The 20,266-nt window shown below is 31.4% G+C and overlaps 1 protein-coding gene and 1 pseudogene across 2 annotated transcripts; both read right to left on the reverse strand.

Moving 5' to 3' along the window:
• Positions 1–1,301: 1,301 nt before the first annotated feature.
• LOC148803523 (receptor like protein 22-like) lies at positions 1,302–9,434 on the reverse strand (annotated as a pseudogene). The gene is made up of 5 exons (XR_016081316.1): positions 9,373–9,434; positions 7,708–7,848; positions 7,548–7,625; positions 6,535–6,681; positions 1,302–2,468 (listed from the first exon to the last, which is right to left on the reverse strand). The product of XR_016081316.1 is annotated as a receptor like protein 22-like (transcript).
• A 715-nt stretch (positions 9,435–10,149) lies between these two features.
• On the reverse strand, positions 10,150–19,029 carry LOC104599632 (cuscuta receptor 1-like). Its single transcript, XM_088896488.1, has 8 exons — positions 18,552–19,029; positions 18,162–18,317; positions 17,874–18,029; positions 17,641–17,784; positions 15,799–15,939; positions 15,639–15,716; positions 14,641–14,787; positions 10,150–12,071 (listed from the first exon to the last, which is right to left on the reverse strand). Exons 1-8 carry the CDS (start codon positions 18,973–18,975, stop codon positions 10,312–10,314), a joined length of 3,006 nt encoding a protein of 1,001 aa, XP_088752614.1. The 5' UTR covers positions 18,976–19,029; the 3' UTR covers positions 10,150–10,311.
• Between the last annotated feature and the right edge of the window lie 1,237 nt (positions 19,030–20,266).

Genomic DNA, 20,266 nt, shown 5'->3' on the forward strand with positions numbered 1-20,266 from the left:
AGTGGTAGGCAATGATGATGGCGAATAGCACACCACATCTACACTAGGTTCAAGTATAGAGATAAACATGGTTAGAGACCGAATTGCTTTTGAGCTATGGGAGAAGTACCAAAGGTCTACCCGATGGGTTACGTAGATTTGTGGCTTATGCCAAAACATGTGAAACATGATATTATGATTCGGACCAAGAAAATGTTGGAATTCAAACTATGGTGAGTTTTATGTTTGTTATGAAGTGAAATTCTTTACTGCTTCATATATTTAAGTTTATGTATTTTTATAATTACTTGTTGATCATCATTGGATGTTTACTATACAAGTTATTCATACAGAATTGACTGATGGGATGTTCTTACCAAACTGCTCTTGTGGTAAAGGGGAGATGACACTACATATGACAAGGACAGAAACTAATTTTGGGTGATGGTTTTTACATTGCCCAGAAAAGGGGTAACCATAGGGGTTCATTTGTATGGGTGGATGAATATGGTAGAATCCATCATAAAGTACCTAGGGATGAAGTTATCTAACATATTTCATCTACCAAACAACCATAACAAAACAAAGGATATTTTGCAATAATTGCTTGTTGTGGTTGTAACTTGGTTTGTCTTCTAATTTTGGTTTGGCTAATAATTATCTTATTAGGTTTGAAGCTCATTAAATAGGATGAATATGGCATTATCAAAGTTATGGGCAAATGAAAATAATAGGTGATTGGATTGTCACCTATTATTTGTACTAAATTTTCTTTTTGAAGCATTTAACTATTATTTGTAATAATAGGTGATTGGATCACTCACAACCATTGGATATGATGCCATTATTCATGCTGATGTTGTTGATCTAATCCAACAATATTTTCAATCATTGGATTTAAAATTTTAGGCCAGATATTATAAAACAATCATCCAATTAATCTGGACCATTCGATAAGCATTGTTATATAATTTGGTATGATATTAGCGTGCATCATCTTATAGAGTAATGTGTGCACATACATGAAAAACGGTGATCAAAATCACCTTACCAAACAGCATAGTATTGCTCACTGCCTACATGGCAGAAACACTCCCAAACAAAACCAAGGCGTTTTTCTGTATGTCTCATGTACTTGTACAACCAATAATACATCGGTGACAAGTGCAGATACAATGTCCATCTCGTCTCATATTGAGCAACAGACTCCTGTTTATTTTAAGTACAACTAGGCCGAATATAAATTTTAATATACTTTTGCTTCAGATTTGACTAGTTTGTTTGTGAAAATTAAGTTAAATAAAATGGAGCTAAGAGAATGATTAATTGTTTGGGAGTGAGGTAGGAAAGAAGATGATATGATCGAGAGAATTGAAATAGGAGTAAGGTAACTGAAATTTAGTGATAATTAAAGGTGTTTGAAATTCTCCATTGCCATTTTGATGAGGTTGTGATGATGGTTTGTCCGACAATGAACAATTTACATCTAATGGTGGTCCACAGAGTTCTTGATTACCAATATAACTGTTCTCCTTGAAAGTAGCAAAATTTTTCTCATAAGGAATTCTTCCAGAGAGATGATTGAAGGCCACATTGAAAGTTGAAAGGAAAGTGAGTTCAATTAATTGAGGAGGAATGTTTCCATCAAACTTGTTGTGCGAAAGATCCAAACTCTCCAGTTGTTCCAACTTTTGAAAAGATTTAGGAATGTGACCATTCAAATAGTTGTTGGACAAGTTTAAGGAATACAATACGGTCAAATCTCCCATTTCATTTGGAATACCACTTGATAATTGGTTCATTGATAAATCAATTGCTGTCATGTACCGAAGAGGTTCACCCTCATAGTTGTATACATTGCCTTTTATAACGAGAGGGATTTTGAAATCTGGTGAGGATTTGTATTGTACATAGATTGTCAAATCAGAAAGTGAAAGTGCAGATTCTATCTTTAATGAGGTAATATTGTTGAGGCAAGAAGGAATGCTCCCAGATAGGTTGTTATTTGAAAGGTCCAAGACATGCAGTTGTTGCATTTCGAGGATTCACCGGAAATTGACTGTCTAAATGGTTACCTCCCAATGACAAGACTAGGAGTGATGTTTTATTGTACAAAAGCCAAGGAGGAATTTTACCTTGAAGAGAGGCATAGGACAAACTTAGAATATTTAAGTTGTATTGAGTAGAAAGGAAGCTGGGAATGTGATTATTGAGCTTGCAATTGTCAAGAATTAGAAAATCAAGTTGGAAAGAAGGAATCCAAGTTGGGGATTCTGTTTCAATCCTTAATTGGTCATTGTTTGAAAGATCAATTTGTTTAAGCCTGGACAAATTGGCAAACAGGGAGAAGGGGAGTGTTCCTTGAAGCTTATTATCAGAAAGATCAAGTGACCTTAGTGATGTCAAGTTATTAAAAGTCGAAGTGGGGATAGCATCAATCATGTTTGCCCGGAGACTCAACTCTTGTAAATTTTTTAGCTCGCAAATCCCTGCAAAGCAAAGGTTGCCCACGGGGAGGCATTAGCCTTCAATCGAATAAGTGAATGTAAAATTTGAAAACATTATTTTTTATATGTGAAATAGCTGATGAAAGAATATTGATTGCAATTACACTTTTACCCTACACCCATGCTGCCGTGTCATGCACATGAAACTTTAAAACAGCCCAATCTGTTCTTCTCCTTATGGCTACCGTATCAAATGCTACCGTGTTCCCAGTTTCCACTACCGAACAAGTGGGGAGGTTCAGTTCAACAATGAGTGTCCTCTTTTTTCATCTTATAATTATTTGTTTCTTTATTCTTTTTCTTTAATTATTTCATATTAATTATCATTCTCTGTTTTGTTGCATTCATAGTCTACAAAATTAATCTAAATAGGGGCCATACCATTTCTATTTGGATGAATGAAAAAACAGTTTTATTAGTCACAAGTCTATATGGTGCAATCCTCTCCTTGCACCATTACCAAAACCAAATAATTCTACAAGGGATGCAAGATTCCCTCTAGAAGAATTAGGAGTTGCCACCTAACATGGTTTATCTCCTTTTTACCTCTCCTTTTTATTAGGAAACTAACTATCCCTTCACTTTCTCCTAAATTATATCTGTCTCTTCCTAATTCCTATTTATCTCCTAAATTGTCTCTAATTCCAATTTATTCTCTCCCCCACTTTTCATCAATATCTATTTCAAGAAAGTTTCAATTAAAACATTTAACACTTATTTAAATATTATAATGGCATTATATAATAACTTTAATTTATTTTTTAAAAACACAAAGATAATTATAATAGGTTTAATACTATTCATATTATTAATAATTTTTTTATGAAATTCATAAGGAAATTATGTAATAACAATATAAATTATAATTTTATGGATTATTCAATCTAATAACTAAATAATATTTTAAAAATCATAAATATAAATTATTTAAATATAAAAATATTAAAAATAGATAAATAATTATATAACAAAATATTTAAAATTACATAATAAATTTAAAGAAATAAAATTTAAATAATAAAAAAGATTAATTATTTTACATATTATTTCAATATTTAAATAATGATATTTAACATAACTAAAATTTAAGTAGTTAAAATAACGAAATTATGTCCTACATTTGAAAAACAAAAGTCTTAAGAGTACAATAATAATTATAATAGATTTCATAACTTTTGAATTAATAATAATTTTATATTTTATAAAATTAATAACGAAATTATGTAATAATAATATAAATTATAATTTCATGGATTACTAAATTTAATAAATAATTAATATTTTAAAATTTTAAATAATGTCATTATTTAAATAATTAAAAAATATTATAAACAATTAATTTTTAAATACTTTAACTATGAAAATATTAATAACTAAATCATATTTTATCTATTATTTCATAAACAAAAAATTAATTAAATAATAAAATTATGCTATAACTTTAAAAAAATTATCAAAAGCACAAAAGTAATTATACCTATTGGGAAGCATCAAATTTTCCCCATCTTGAGGCAACCACCTAAAAATAATCAAATTTGTGGATAATTTACAAATAATATTTTGGGAATTTAGGGTACTTTAAGAAATGGATTATGACAATTTGGCGGTATTTTATAAATGGACATGTGGGATCTTAAAATTATAAGAATATAAAGAAAAACTTAGAGATATTTTAAAAGTCAATATTAAATCTACTAATATTTTACTAATTTACCATCATGCTTGGAGAATTATATGAAAACCCCATCCCTTCCCCGTCCTTGATTTGGAGGAAAAATATTTTCCCCATCCCCACTTTATCACTTCCCCATCCCTATTTAAGAATTGAGAAAACTATCCCCGTTCAGGGTAGGGTAAGGAATTATTTATGTTTTCTATATTATTTTTTAATAATTATTTGGGTTTTATATACTATTTTTAAATAAATTTTAAATGTTTTCAATATAAAAAATTGAATACTAAATCATATTTTAAACATCATTTTGAAAAACAAAAAATAGATTAAATAACAAAAGTATATAGTAACTTTAAAAAGAATATAAAATATAAATAAATGAGAAAATAAATATTATTAAAATAGTGAAAGTAAACAAAATAACTTAGAGGAACTAAAGCTTTTTATTGGATATTTGTTATAAATATTTTCAACAATTATGTATTTTTGCTATAAATTTTCAATAATTATTGGTTATTAAGTTATTGTATTTGTTAGAGATTAGACTATTAATTTAGCCAAAATTAGAAGTGTTCACTAAGAAATTCAGTTCGATTGGAGATTGTTTGGCAAGCCAAATTGATTTGGTCGGGTTAGGTAGTTGGTCACTCGAAAATTACCAACCATTAGTGAAAACTAACAATTGGTTTATTAATAAATGTTCAAATTTTTAATGTTTAGCGTAATTTTGCATTAATCGTTGTAATAAAGTAAATTTTTTATTAAATTTTTGCAAAAATTATTTATTCATAAAAGACATTACTAATTAGCATAATTTAATAATTTCTATAAAATCAATAAGTATAGTTAACAATTATCAATGAATTTAGGGAAACTTTTTAACTAATAATCCATAAGTTTTTATATAAATAATTATTAAAAATTAGGAATTTAATCTATGAAAATAATATTCCCCAAAACTATTTAAATAATAGTCCATTATTATTATTCATCCAAATAATTATTAAAAATTTTAGGAATATTAAATTCGGAAATTAATCTATTAGAAATTGTTTCATATTTATTTAAATAACAATCCATTATTATTATTTTAATAAATTAGGAAAATTATTAAATTTATCCACACTGGTCTAAACCACTTGGTTGATTTCAAGCGTACTTGGTTTTACATTAATTAACAAAAGATGATTTACTTTTAATTAAAATTAATGTAATTTACCATAATTACATTAATTTACTATAATTACACAACTTCGATTAATAGTAAATAATTTACATTAATTCATATTAATTTATCATTATTGTAAATAGATCATTTACTTTTCAATAATTTTTAAAAATTATCATAAAATATTATTATTTATTGTTATTTAATTTACTGTTAATTAATTAGTTAGAGAAAACTATTTGAATTGTGGGATGGCAATTTTCCCTATAAAACTGGGGCCCTACCCTACCCCACCCCGAACGGGGCAAGTTTTCTCAAATTTTAAATGGGGATGGGGAAGAGATAAGGTGGGGTCGGGGAAAATATGTTTGCTCCAAATCAGGGATGGGGTTTGCATATAATTCCCCAAACCTGATGATAAATTAGTAAAATATCAGTAGATTTAATATTGATTTTTAAAATATCTCTAAATTTTCCTCATATTCTTGTACTCCTAGAATCCCACAATTCTATTTATAAAATACCCCCAGATTATCATAATCCAATTCCTAAAATAACCCCAAATATCCATAATCATATTTGTAAAATATCCACAAATTAGATTATTTTTAGGTTTTTGCCTTGGGGTGGGAAAAATTAGGGAATTTCCTATCCCAGACAGAAAATGGATGCCACATCTCAAACCCGCCCACTATTAGGGACAGAGCAGGAATGGGGTAGAGACGTAGAGTGTCTTGACTATGAGGCGAGGGACAGGAATGAGTGCCCCACCCAATGCGTCTCACAGGGCACCACTACTGTAATTCTAAATGTACACATCTATGAGGCCCTACTACAGCTTCACCAATTAGGCTGAATGTACACTTTTTTTTCTAGAAAAAAAAAAGAAATAGAGAACTGAAAAAAGAACTGAAAAGGGGCACAATTTAATTACCAATGGTTTTTTTTTTTTTTTACTAATTTCACTAAACTGACAATTAATCAATCGTCACATTTGAATATAATGAAAGGAAGAGTTGATAGGCATGCAATCACTAATATGCCACGTAGGCATATATATATATATACCCAAATTTAATTAATTGATATAAGAAGATGATACATGCCCTAATTATTGTATGTTTCAGATTATTGTATTTCCCTAAAGAAACGTAAAATAAATTTCATTAAAAGGATCAACAAAAAGAAGAGGTAGCATTAAGTACCTGTCGGGATATGTTTCAGATTATTGTTTGATATGCTTAGCCCTTCCAGCAAGGAGAGGTTCCGCAATAGGCCCAAAGATAAGGTTTCATCGGTGAGACCGTTATCCCATAGATATAATTCCTTGAGATTCGTCAATCCAACTAATTCTGCAAATGATCAAATTAACTAATTTATTAATTAAGTAATGGTTTGGAAAATAATTATTAATTAAAATTTATAGAAAAGTACGGACATGTCTAATGCAGATTTTTGATTCCCACTGCAAAGTTATAAACATTCAAAAGGTTCAGAAACCACATTCTACGCATTTATATCTATCCATGAATTGGCATTAATTCTGACCTGACACGTACCTCAAATGTATTTTGAGCCTACAAATTCTGACCCTGGGGTTATCGGTCATTCTCCCAAATTCTGACACCCATATGCACTCATATCATCCCAATTTATTGTTAAGAATAAGATAAGAAAATTTTAATTTTAGGGGCATAGGATTTACAAAACATTTTTAGCAAATCATCAGGCACAGGGCTTACTAGGTGCAAAGGCTTGAATTGAAATCAATCCCCCACAACTTCCCACGGCACATTCCTGTCGTGTATTGCAAATATCTCCTGATGATAATATTGGAAATGATGATATCATTATCGAAAGATATTCTCACTATACAGCGGAGATGTATTATAGGACGTTGTGGGGGGCTGATTTGATCTCCAAAGGGTCACTATCATAAGCAGATTTCATCATAAACTTAATATTAGAAGTAAGTCTCTAAATCATTTTGTCTTATATAGGCATAGAGCTGAAAATAAATCGAATCAGATTCGGTAAAAAGTATATCCCATCCAATAAGAAAACTTATTCTGACCAATCCAAATCCAATAAAAATCGGTTGAATTTTCAAAAGTTTAATTTAAACTCGAATTCAAATATCTTATTGGATATCCAATTAGAATCTGATTCGATTAGAATTGTAATAACAAATTCTATGATTCGATTATCAAGGAGGCACCTGTAAGTAGCTTTCCATCGCCTAGATTGACAGAGGACAGGTCCAATGTTTTGAGATTCCTTGCTTCTTTAAATAGGGCTGCAGAAATTTATAATGCCTATTAGATGGAGTTATAATTAATTTATATCAGATAGAAAGAGAGAAAGGTGTTCATATATACTCATTAGAACAACCCAAGATGAGCTTCCTGATATATAAAGTGTTTCCAAATAACGAAATGCGTCACACTTCGTAGGTAGATTTCCACCATTGTACAGATTACGTAGCTGTAATGTTTTGAGATTGGTTGCATTGCACAGAGCTGCATATATGCATAAATGATGGTTAATTGCTTCAAAATATACATACATATAAAGAATGTTGATTGGAATTTTTAAATTTTTAACCAAAATAACTTTATTAATTGACTTGTTCCAATTTTATTGTGAGGGCAAAATTACAAGGAGATATTTGGTAGGGGTGCAACCCGAGTATATTGGATGGGTTGATGGTTAATTGATTAATGCAAATAGCACATATACATCTTGCATGCATGGTTAATCGATTAAATTGATGCCATACATATAAAGATTAATTGTGGGTTTGAATTTTCGACTTTTTTCGTAATTTTTTATCGCCAAAATAACCTTGTTCATTGATTTGATCCTATTTTATTGCAAGGGAAAAGTTGTAAGGAGGTTCTTAGCTTGATCATGTATTTGTTATGTATCATAAGTAATAATTAATATGAAAAGTAACATTTATGTTTTTACTTGTCCCTCTAACTGACTTAGGGTTGCATTGAAGGAAGATGTATCGTCAGTCTTAGGTCATGTTTGGGAGTGCTTATGTTAAAAATAAGTGTTCAAAAACATGTGCTTATTCGAATTAGTACTTATTTGCATTTGACACCCACCTTTTTCAAGTGTTTATTTTAAAAATTATGCATTCATTTCATATTGGGTGTTTGATGGTCTTTTTCTCTAATAAGCACTTACATAAGCATCTGTGACTATTCCGTCCTTCATTTTCTTTCAAATTTTACAAAAACACTTTTATAAAAGCAATTTTATAAAATTATGTTTAAGAAAGTACTTTTATAAAAATACTGTCATGAAAGTACTTTTACGAAAGCACTTTAATAAATGCACTTTTATAAAATTATGTTTAAGAAAGTACTTTTATAAAAATACTTTCATGAAAGTACTTTTACGAAAGTACTTTAATAAAAGCACTTTTATGAAAGTACTTTTATTTATGAAAGTACTTTTGTAAAAGTGCTTATGGAAGTACTTCTATAAAAGTACTTTTGCGAAGGTACTTTTATAAAATTCAAATAGGGATAATTTTGGAAGAAAAAACTTGAAAATAAGCCCTTTTTTTAAAATAAACACTTATCTAGTTATCTTGGGCTTATTTCCAAAACACCAATAAGTGTTTAATGACCCAAATAAACACTTATTTTTAAGCACTCCCAAACATGGCCTAAAAATATCACCAATAATTGCTTCTTCATCTGGCTTAGAATCACTAATTTTTTATTCTTTAAAACATTTTTTAACAGGTTACTTATTGGATAGGTTGCATGACCTTTGGTCTCTAAATTGTTTCTCTTTGTACTATTTCATTACTACTCAGTGTACTGGTTTTTCTGAATCGTAAGTCACCATCTACTTTTGCTATACCTCCATTTACTTTGATTGTTTTCACCTCTGTAGAGTTATCTAGTTAATAGTCATGCATCTCTCATTGTGATTGTTTACCAATTGACCAATCACTTGGTATTCATCGTAATTTCTGATTTGTGTGTGAAAGAGAGAGAGGGGGAAAGATTAATTATAAATACCCGTTAGAACAAGTGATGATGAGCCATTGTGATCGTCGCCATATAGAACAAGTGTTTGCAGATTATGGTCTTTAGAGCACTATTCATAATGACAAAATTAAGCTTAGAAGGTTTGATAGTAGGATGGCAACCGAGTTAGATAGTGAAGAACTAAAACTAGGTCCCGAGTGTGCACAGTGGTCTGATGCAGAGGAGGAAACCTTCATTAATCTTATGGTGGACCAAGTTAGGGCAAACAATAGGCCTACATCTTCCTTTAATGTGGAAGGGTGGAAGTACATATTCAGTTCAAAAACAAGTATAATACACTTAGACAACACCGGATATGTTACTTAACCCTCCTTAACCACACAAACCACACAAGTGTGACTATAGATCCATTGACAAAAAATCCGACCGCAAATGAAAATGTCTGACAAAGCCTGATGAAGGTAATTTGCCTTAAACCCACTCATTTACTTTTGATTTAGATTGGTATAAAACCTAATCAATTCCTTATATTATGTAGACTCATCATTGGGCACAATCATTTAGGACACAAGTTTATGTCCATGCTCAGTTCAAAAACAAGTATAATGCACTTAGACAACACCGGAAATGGTACTTAACCCTCCTTAACCACACAAGTGTGACTATAGATCCATTGACAAAAAATCCTACCGCAAATGAAAATGTCTGACAAAGCCTGATGAAGGTAATTTGCCTTAATTCCACTCATTTACTTTTGATTTAGATTGGTATAAAACCTAATCAATTCCTTATATTATGTAGACTCATCATTGGGCACAATCATTTAGGACACAAGTTTATCGTCATTGGGATAACTTAGAATACATTTTCAAAGAAATACAAGCAACTGGGGACATGAGATACTCTCTTGAAATGGGTTTTGGTGATGTAAATCACCAATCAAAAGCTTCTTGTTACAGGCAATGTAAATCAAAAGATCTTCTTGTTACACCAATCAAAAAATTCATCCATTATATTGAAGTATCTCCTACGCCAATTCCTAGAGAAAAGAAGAGGACCAATGACACCCCAGAAACCCAGTGCATAACAAGTGGCTATCCATGAGTAGAAAAGCAAGTTGTTATCCATAAAACTCTTCTTACCCCCCAATTCTCCATTGCCATTTTGATGGGGTTGTGATGATGGTTTGTCCGACAATGAACAATTTACATCTAATGGTGGTCCACAGAGTTCTTGATTACCAATATAGCTGTTCTCCTTGAAAGTAGCAAAATTGTTCTCATAAGGAATTCTTCCAAAGAGATGATTGAAGGCCACATTGAAAGTTGAAAGGAAAGTGAGTTCAATTAATTGAGGAGGAATGTTTCCATCAAACTTGTTGTGCGAAAGATCCAAACTCTCCAGTTGTTCCAACTTTTGAAAAGATTTAGGAATGTGACCAGTCAAATGGTTGTTGGACAAGTTTAAGGAATGCAACACTATGAGATCTCCCATTTCATTGGGAATTTTACTTGATAATCGGTTCATTGATAAATCAATTGCTGTCATGTACCGAAGAGGCTCACCCTCATAGTTGTATACATTGCCCTTTATGACGAGAGGGATTTTGAAATCAGGTGAGGATATATAACTTATAAAGATTGTCAAATCAGAAAGTGAAAGTGCAGATTCTATCTTTAATGAGGTAATATTGTTGAGGCAAGAAGGAATGCTCCCAGATAGGTTGTTATTTGAAAGGTCCAAGACATGCAGTTGTTGCATTTGGCAGACTGATTTTGGGATGGGGCCCTCAAAACGATTACCTCTTAATAGTAGCAACTTTAAATTTGGGAGGATTGGCAACCAATTCTCCATATAGCCAGACAAATGGTTCCTACTCAAGTCAAGCACAACCAAAGATGAGATACTTGATGCATTGATTGTTATAGGTCTTGTGATGTCATTTCCATCAACACGCAAGCTGGTTAAACTCCACATATTGGAAAGCCTTGGCATGGCATCCAATTTGTTGTTTGATAGGATCAATTGCGATAACACAGCATGGTTTTCAGTTAATCCATTGGGCACTTCACCTACAAGGTCATTGTTGGACAGATCTAGAATTTCTAGAAACAACAAATTGTGGAATGAGCTTGGAATGTTTCCTTCAAGTTTATTGTTGGACATGTTTAAATACTTTAATTGTGGAAGGAGCTCATGAATGTTGGTAGGAAGTGAGCCTTGAACACAATTATCAGAGAAGTCAAGATAAAGGATTGATGGTGATGTCTCATTTCGAGGACTCACCGGAAATTGACTGTCTAAATGGTTACCTCCCAATGACAAGACTTGGAGTGATGTTTTATTGTACAAAAGCCAAGGAGGAATTTTAGCTTGAAGAGAGGCATAGGACAAACTTATAAAACTTAAGTTGTATTGAGTAGAAAGGAAGCTGGGAATGTGATTATTGAGCTTGCAATTGTCAAGACGTAGAGAATCAAGTTGGAAAGAAGGAATCCAAGTTGGTGATTCTGTTTCAATCCTTAATTGGTCATTGTTTGAAAGATCAATATGTTTAAGCTTGGACAAATTGGCAAACAGGGAGAAGGGGAGTGTTCCTTGAAGCTTATTATCAGAAAGATCAAGTGACCTTAGTGATGTCAAGTTATTAAAAGTCGAAGTGGGGATAGCATCAGTAATTTGATTGTAAGAAAGGTCCAACTCTTGTAAATTTTTTAGCTCGCAAATCCCTGCAAAGCAAAGGTTGCCCAGGGGGAGGCATTAGCCTTCAATCGAATAAGTGAATGTAAAATTTGAAAACATTATTTTTTATGTGAAATAGCTGATGAAAGAATATTGATTGCAATTACACTTTTACCCTACACCCATGCTACCGTGTCATGCACATGAAACTTTAAAACAGCCCAATCTGTTCTTCTCCTTATGGCTACCGTATCAAATGCTACCGTGTTCCCAGTTTCCACTACCGAACAAGTGGGGAGGTTCAGTTCAACAATGAGTGTCCTCTTTTTTCATCTTATAATTATTTGTTTCTTTATTCTTTTTCATTAATTATTTCATATTAATTATCATTCTCTGTTTTGTTGCATTCATAGTCTACAAAATTAGGTAATAACTAATATATTTATTAAAAACATAAAATATAATTATAATAGGTTTAATAATATTCATATTATTAATAATTTTATATTTTTATGAAATTCATAAGTAAATTATGTAATAGCAATATAAATTATAATTTTATAGAATATTCAATTTAATAACAGAATTGTATTTTAAAACATAAAAAAAAAATTATTTAAATAACAAAATACTAAAAATAGCTAAATAATTATGTAACAAAATATTTAAAATTACATAATAACTTTAAAGAAATAAAATTTAAATAGCAAACAGATTAAGAATTTTACATATTATTTAAATATTTAAATAATGAAATATTTAAGGTAACTAAATTTTAAATAGTTAAAATAACGAAATTATGTAATAAATTTTCACAAAAAAAATATCAAGTGTAAAATAATGATTATAATAGATTTCATAACTTTTGAATTAATAATAATTTTATATTTTACAAAATTAAAAACAAAATTATGTAATAATAATATAAATTATAGTTTCATGGATTATTAAATTTAATAAATAACTAATGTTTTAAATTTTTAAATAATGGCATTATTTAAATAATTAAATAATATTATAAATAACTAATATTTAAATACTTTAAATATCAAAATATTAATAACTATCATATCTTATATATTACTTCATAAACAAAAAATAAATTAAATAACAAAATTATGTTATAACTTTAAAAAAAAATACCAAAAGCATAAAAGTAATTATAACTAGTGGGCCCCATGCAATGCATAGGATATGGCACCCCTCCCTGTACCTCACCTTTGTGATCAAGATCCCCTCTCCATCCTTGGTGGTGGGGCAGGATGGAGGCGAGGCACCCATACCCCGTCGGGTGAAGACAAATGTTCAAATTTTTAATGCTTAGCATAATTTACATTAATCATTGTAACTTAGTAAATTTTTCATTAAATTTTTGCAAACATTATATATTCGTAAAAGATATTACTAATTAGCATAATTTACTAATTTCTATAAAATCAATAAGTATAGTCAACAATTATCAAATAATTTAGGGAAACTCTTTAACTAATAATCCATAAATTTTTATATAAATAATAATTAAAAATTAGGAAACTAATCTATGAAACAAATATTCTCCAAAACTACTTAAAAAATAGTCCATTATTATTATTATTCAACTAAATAATTGTTAAAATTTTAGAAAAATTAAATTAGGAAAATAATCTATTAGAAATTGTTTCATATTTATTTAAATAACAATCCATTATTATTATTTTAATAAAAAATTATGAAATAATCTTGGAAACTATAAAATCTATCCATACTAGTCTAGACCACTTGGTTTATTTCAACCATATTTGGTTTTACATTAATTAACAGCAAATAATTTGCTTTTAATGAAAATTAATGTAATTTACCATAATTACATTAATTTACTATAATTACACCAGTCTGATTAATAGTAAATAATTTAGGCATAAAAAGTAAATAATTTACATTAATGCACATTAATTTATCATTATTGTAAAAAACTCATTTACTTTTAAATAATTTTTGAAATTTATCATAAATATTGTTATTTAATTTACTATTAGTTAATTAGTTATAGAAAACTATTAGAATTGTAAGGATGCTAATTTTCCCTATAAAACTAGGGCCCTACCCTGCCCCACCCCAAATGGGACAAGTTTTCTCAAATTTTAAATGGGGATGGAGAAGAGACAGGGTGGGGATGGGGAAAATATTTTTGCTCCAAACTAGAGATGGGCTTTACATATAATTCCCCCGAGTGGGACAAATCAATTGGAAAACAAAGTGAGACTTGTTTCAGTTGGGGAAAAACCCTTCACAGACCCCACAGTCGTCTCTTTTGGGCTTGTTCCTAGCACATCTTAATCATTCAAACATTCCTACGTTTTTCTTGTTTTCTAGAAAAGAAAAAAAAAAGAAAAGAAATAGAGAACTTAATCGTCACATTTGAATATAATGAAAGGAAGATTTGATAGGCATGCAATCACTAATATGCCACGTCCGGGGCATATACATATACCCAAATTTAATTAATTGATATAAGAAGATGATACATGCCCTAATTATTTATAGTTCAGCGAAGTCGTTTTTTAGGTATTTCCCTAAAGAAACGTAAAATAAATTTCATTAAAAGGATCAACAAAAAGAAGAGGTAGCAGTGAGTACCTGTCGGGATATGTTTCAGATTATTGTTTGATATACTTAGCACTTCCAACAAGGAGAGGTTCCGCAATAGGCCCAAAGATAAGGTTTCATCGGTGAGACCGTTATCCCATAGATATAATTCCTTGAGATTCGTCAATCCAACTAATTCTGCAAATGATCAAATTAACTAATTTATTAATTAAGTAATGGTTTGGAAAATAATTATTAATTAAAATTTATGGAAAAGTACCGATATGCCTAATGCAGATTTTTAATTCCCACTGCAAAGTTATAAACATTCAAAAGGTTCAGAAACCACATTCTACGCATTTATATCTATCCATGAATTGGCATTAATTCTGACCTGACACGTACCTCAAATGTATTTTGAGCCTACAAATTCTGACCCTGGGGTTATCGGTCATTCTCCCAAATTCTGACACCCATATGCACTCATATCATCCCAATTTATTGTTAAGAATAAGATAAGAAATTTTTAATTTTAGGGGCATAGGATTTACAAAACATTTTTAGCAAATCATCAGGCACAGGGCTTACTAGGTGCAAAGGCTTGAATTGAAATCAATCCCCCACAACTTCCCACGGCACATGCCTGTCGTGTATTGCAAATATCTCCTGATGATAATATTGGAAATAATGATATCATCATCGGAAGATATTCTGCGGAGATGTGTTATAGGACATTGTGGGGGGCTGATTTGATCTCCAAAGGCTCACTATCATAAGCAGATTTCATCAAAAACTTAATATTAGAAGTAAGTCTCTAAATCATTTTGTCTTATATAGGCATAGAGCTGAAAATAAATCGAATCAGATTCGGTAAAAAGTATATCCCATCCAATAAGAAATCTGACCAATCCAAATCCAATAAAAATCGGTTGAATTTTCAAAAGTTTAATTTAAACTCGAATTCAAATATCTTATTGGATATCCAATTAGAATCTGATTCGATTAGAATTGTAATAACAAATTCTATGATTCGATTATCAAGGAGGCACCTGTAAGTAGCTTTCCATCACCCACATTGACAGAGTACAGTTTCAATGTTTTGAGATTCCTTGCTTCTTTAAATAGGGCTGCAGAAATTTATAATGCCTATTAGATGGAGTTATAATTAATTTATATCAGATAGAAAGAGAGAAAGGTGTTCATATATACTCATTAGAACAACCCAAGATGAGCTTCCTGATATATAAAGTGTTTCCAAATAACGAAATGCGTCACACTTCGTAGGTAGATTTCCACCATTGTACAGATTACGTAGCTGTAATGTTTTGAGATTGGTTGCATTGCACAGAGCTGCATATATGCATAAATGATGGTTAATTGCTTCAAAATATACATACATATAAAGAATGTTGATTGGAATTTTTAAATTTTTAACCAAAATAACTTTATTAATTGACTTGTTCCAATTTTATTGTGAGGGCAAAATTACAAGGAGATATTTGGTAGGGGTGCAACCCGAGTATATTGGATGGGTTGATGGTTAATTGATTAATGCAAATAGCACATATACATCTTGCATGCATGGTTAATCGATTAAATTGATGCCATACATATAAAGATTAATTGTGGGTTTGAATTTCTCGACTTTTTTCGTAATTTTTTATAGCCAAAATAAGCTTGTTCATTGATTTGATCCTATTTTATTGCAAGGGAAAAGTTGTAAGGAGGTTCTTAGCTTGATCATGTATTTGTTATGTATCATAAGTAATAATTAATATGAAAAGTAACATTTATGTTTCTACTTGTCCCTCTAACTGATGACGGCAATATCTTGACTGGCTTAGGGTTGCATTGAAGGAAGATGTACCCTCATTCTTAGGTCATGTTTGGGAGTGTTTATGTTAAAAATAAGTGTTTAAAAATATGTGTTTATTCGAATTATTACTTATTTGCATTTGACACTGATCTTTTTCAAGTGTTTATTTTAAAAATTATGCATTCATTTCATATTGGGTGTTTGATGGTCTTGTTCTCTAATAAGCACTTACATAAGCATCTGTGACTATTCTGTCCTTCATTTTCTTTCAAATTTTACAAAAACACTTATAAAAACAATTTTATAAAATTATGTTTAAGAAAGTACTTTTATAAAAATACTGTCATGAAAGTACTTTTACGAAAGCACTTTAATAAATGCACTTTTATGAAAGTACTTTTATGAGCCAACTTGGAGATCTATCCTATGAGCCATGCCTTCTACTACCTTGGCCCCTGAATTGACAACCTTGATCCACCCAGTCTGTTTGGTGGTGGTCAAGCCGAGCCGCTTTGCCTCCGCAAGCGAGATGAAGTTATGGGTGGCCCCAGTGTCCACCAAGGCTTGGGTCGGCCTCCCGCCGAGGGTGATGTCTACATATTTCAGCCCCTTGTGGGCTTTGGTGGGCTGCTTGGATGTGGCTTCTTTCTTAACTACCTTTGTGAAAGTGCTTATGGAAGTACTTCTATAAAAGTACTTTTGCGAAAGCACTTTTATGAAGGTACTTTTATAAAATTCAAATAGGGATAGTTTTGAAAAAAAAACTTGAATAAATTTTTATTGTATAAGCACATAAAAAAAGTTGGAAAATTGGGCTTAGAAAATAAGCACTTATCTAATTATCTTGGGCTTATTTCCAAAACACTAATAAAGGCTTAATGACCCAAATAAACACTTATTTTTAAGCACTTCCAAACATGGCCTAAATATATCACCAATAATTGTTTCTTCATCTGGTTTAGAATCACTAATTTTTTATTCTTTAAATTGTTTCTCTTTGTACTATTTCATTACTACTCAGTGTACTGGTTTTTCTGAATCGTAAGTCACCGCGTCTATCTACTTTTGCTATACCTCCATTTACTTTGATTGTTTTCACCTCTGTAGAGTTATCTAGTTAATAGTCATGCATCTCTCATTGTGATTGTTTACCAATTGACCAATCACTTGGTATTCATCGTAATTTCTGATTTGTGTGTGAAAGAGAGAGAGGGGGAAAGATTAATTATAAATACCCGTTAGAACAAGTGATGATGAGCCATTGTGATCGTCGCCATATAGAACAAGTGTTTGCAGATTATGGAATACACCGCACTCTGTAGGTAGATTTTCAGTAACGTCCAGGTACAGTCCTTTGACATTCGTAGAGTTGCAAAGTGCTGCATAATAAATAATACACATGCATAAATGATTAATTTGAGAATAATAAGAGATTTATTTTTTATCCAATAATATCATGAGTAGTTACCATGTAGGACACCTTCTGTGAGATTAGAGTTGCGTAAGCCAAGGATTTCAAGTGAAGAGCGATTAATGTCCAAAAGGCATGGAGGTAGGCTGTCATCGCTTATTAGATTGTTTTCATTCAGCCACAACGTGCGAAGACTGGTAGATCCACATAATGCTATAAACACATTAACACCACAAATTAATTAATTAATTAATAGTATACAAGAGCCAGCAGTCAAAGCTCAACAGAGCAATTAATAGTATATAATTAAAGGCAATCTCCTGACTGTAATTAAATTTGTTTTACCTCTTAACAGCAAAGAAGAGATATTACGATTATTTCCCCACAACGATACTTCTTCCAAGAAGGGGAGAGAACGCCCTAAACACCAGGGGAGTCCATCATCGCCAAGATTGTTCCCACCCACCCACAGCTCCTTGAGATTGTGCAGTTGACATAAAGCTGCAAGCTTGAAGATGTTTAATTAATTAAACATGCTTGCACAGATAAATATATTAATTTATGAGCTGACTGCTAACGTATATATAATTTTAAGAAAATTAGTGGGCTTTGAACCATATGCGTTGTTAATGGGCTTTGAGCCATATGAATATATATAATCTCCATCTCCTTCCAATAACTCAGAAAAAACATAATAATTAAGATATAAAAAGAGTGTTCAACATTAATAGTTACCTTGTACATTAATCCAACCGCTGATTTTGTTGCCAGATAAATCTAGGGTCTGTAGTTGTTTGAACTCTGTAAACAAGGTGGCATTTGGGTACCATGTCCCTTGTTCTGATTGCCTTTCATATGAGATATCTATAGAGATGACTCGAGATGTTGAAGAAAATAAGTCACATTCCACACCCTTCCATTTGCAACAATCATCTCCAACCCAATAAGAAAGAGCATGTCCATTTGGAAAGTTGAAAGAGTCCCTGAGCTGTAAGAGAGCTCTCCTCTCTTCCTCCACACACCGGTGTGTTGTTGTTGTTGGTGATGAAGACGAAGATGCTTGGCAACCATCAAACCTCAAAAGCAACAAAAACAAGGTTACCAAGAACTCCACAGCAACCTTGTATGAATGCAGCAGCCTGATACACCTCATCCCCATACTCACTTAATGAACTCAAACTCAAGTAGGATGGAATGGGAGCTGAGATTACTTCTCCTCAATCCTCTTATTTATTAAATATTATAGCCCACTCTCTACCACATGTTCAAAAATGATAAAAGAAGATTAAATATCTGTGCAGTTAGTAGGCTGTGATTGGTCCGACTGAACTCAAGTAGAAGTCCTAATTGGTAAGCACTAGTCTTGTAAACCACATATCTTATACAACTCCGCGTCAAACACGATACCCAGGCCTGGACTTCCGATTCTTCTTGAATCTTCATCCATTCATTCACGATAGATTAATAACTTTTCTACTCAATTCATCTTACCATCAGCAGAAAGATGAATATGAGTGACCTGGGCCTAAGCCTTAACACGATGTAGGTTAAGCGTAAGCCCAATCTTCCAGGTCGGTTTCTTAGCTAGGCCCATATTATGGTTTGGTTGATCAAATATTTTAAGTTCGATGGCTCAGGCAGCCCAATGGCGCCAGAGGGGATTAATTGGGTTATTACCACAAAACAATGGTGATAAACGCTAGGAGTGTAATTTGGGTTGAACGGATTGGACCAGGTTAAATTAGTTCAGGCTTTTCGGTGGGCTTTTTTAAATGTTGATAAAAAGTCAACCCGAATCTGCCCAAGTTACACCCTTAATAAAGAAATTTATAAATCTTCTAGACCATTTAAAAGGGAATTTGATTATTCCACCACACCATACGCCAAGGAAAAATTCCAAGATGGCCCACAATTACACCACGTCAAACACGATACCCTGGCTTGAACTTAAAGTCTTGGTGTATTTTCATTCATTCATTCACGTAGGTGATAGATAATGTTATTATCCTTATCAAATTAATTTGCTTTTGATTTTATATTTTATTAGGAAACAGTCACTACAACAAAATTGGCTTATAGCGGCGGATTAGCGATATAAGCTGTTGTTATAAGTCATTAATAGCAGCGGAAAAATTGTTATTGCGGCATATATATCTATTACTAAAAGGTTATTTAATTATCATTAATTTATACATCCGTCGCTATAAATGCATCGGTTCATCATATAGCGATGGATATATTTGTCGCAAACAGCCACCTTTAATATAACAATATATATATATATATATAGAAAAAAAAACATACATTTTAGCAGCAGATATATCTACCGGTAAAAATAAAAAAAAGCTAGATGTGTAGTAGGGGATATATTCACCACTAGAAAAAAATCATGCATTTTAGTGGCAGATATATATGTTGCTAAAAATGAAAAGCCAAATGTGCAGCAGCAG

This window comes from Nelumbo nucifera, chromosome 1, assembly GCF_055504915.1.
Source record: "Nelumbo nucifera cultivar China Antique chromosome 1, China Antique-T2T, whole genome shotgun sequence".
NCBI classification, from domain to species: Eukaryota; Viridiplantae; Streptophyta; class Magnoliopsida; order Proteales; family Nelumbonaceae; genus Nelumbo; species Nelumbo nucifera.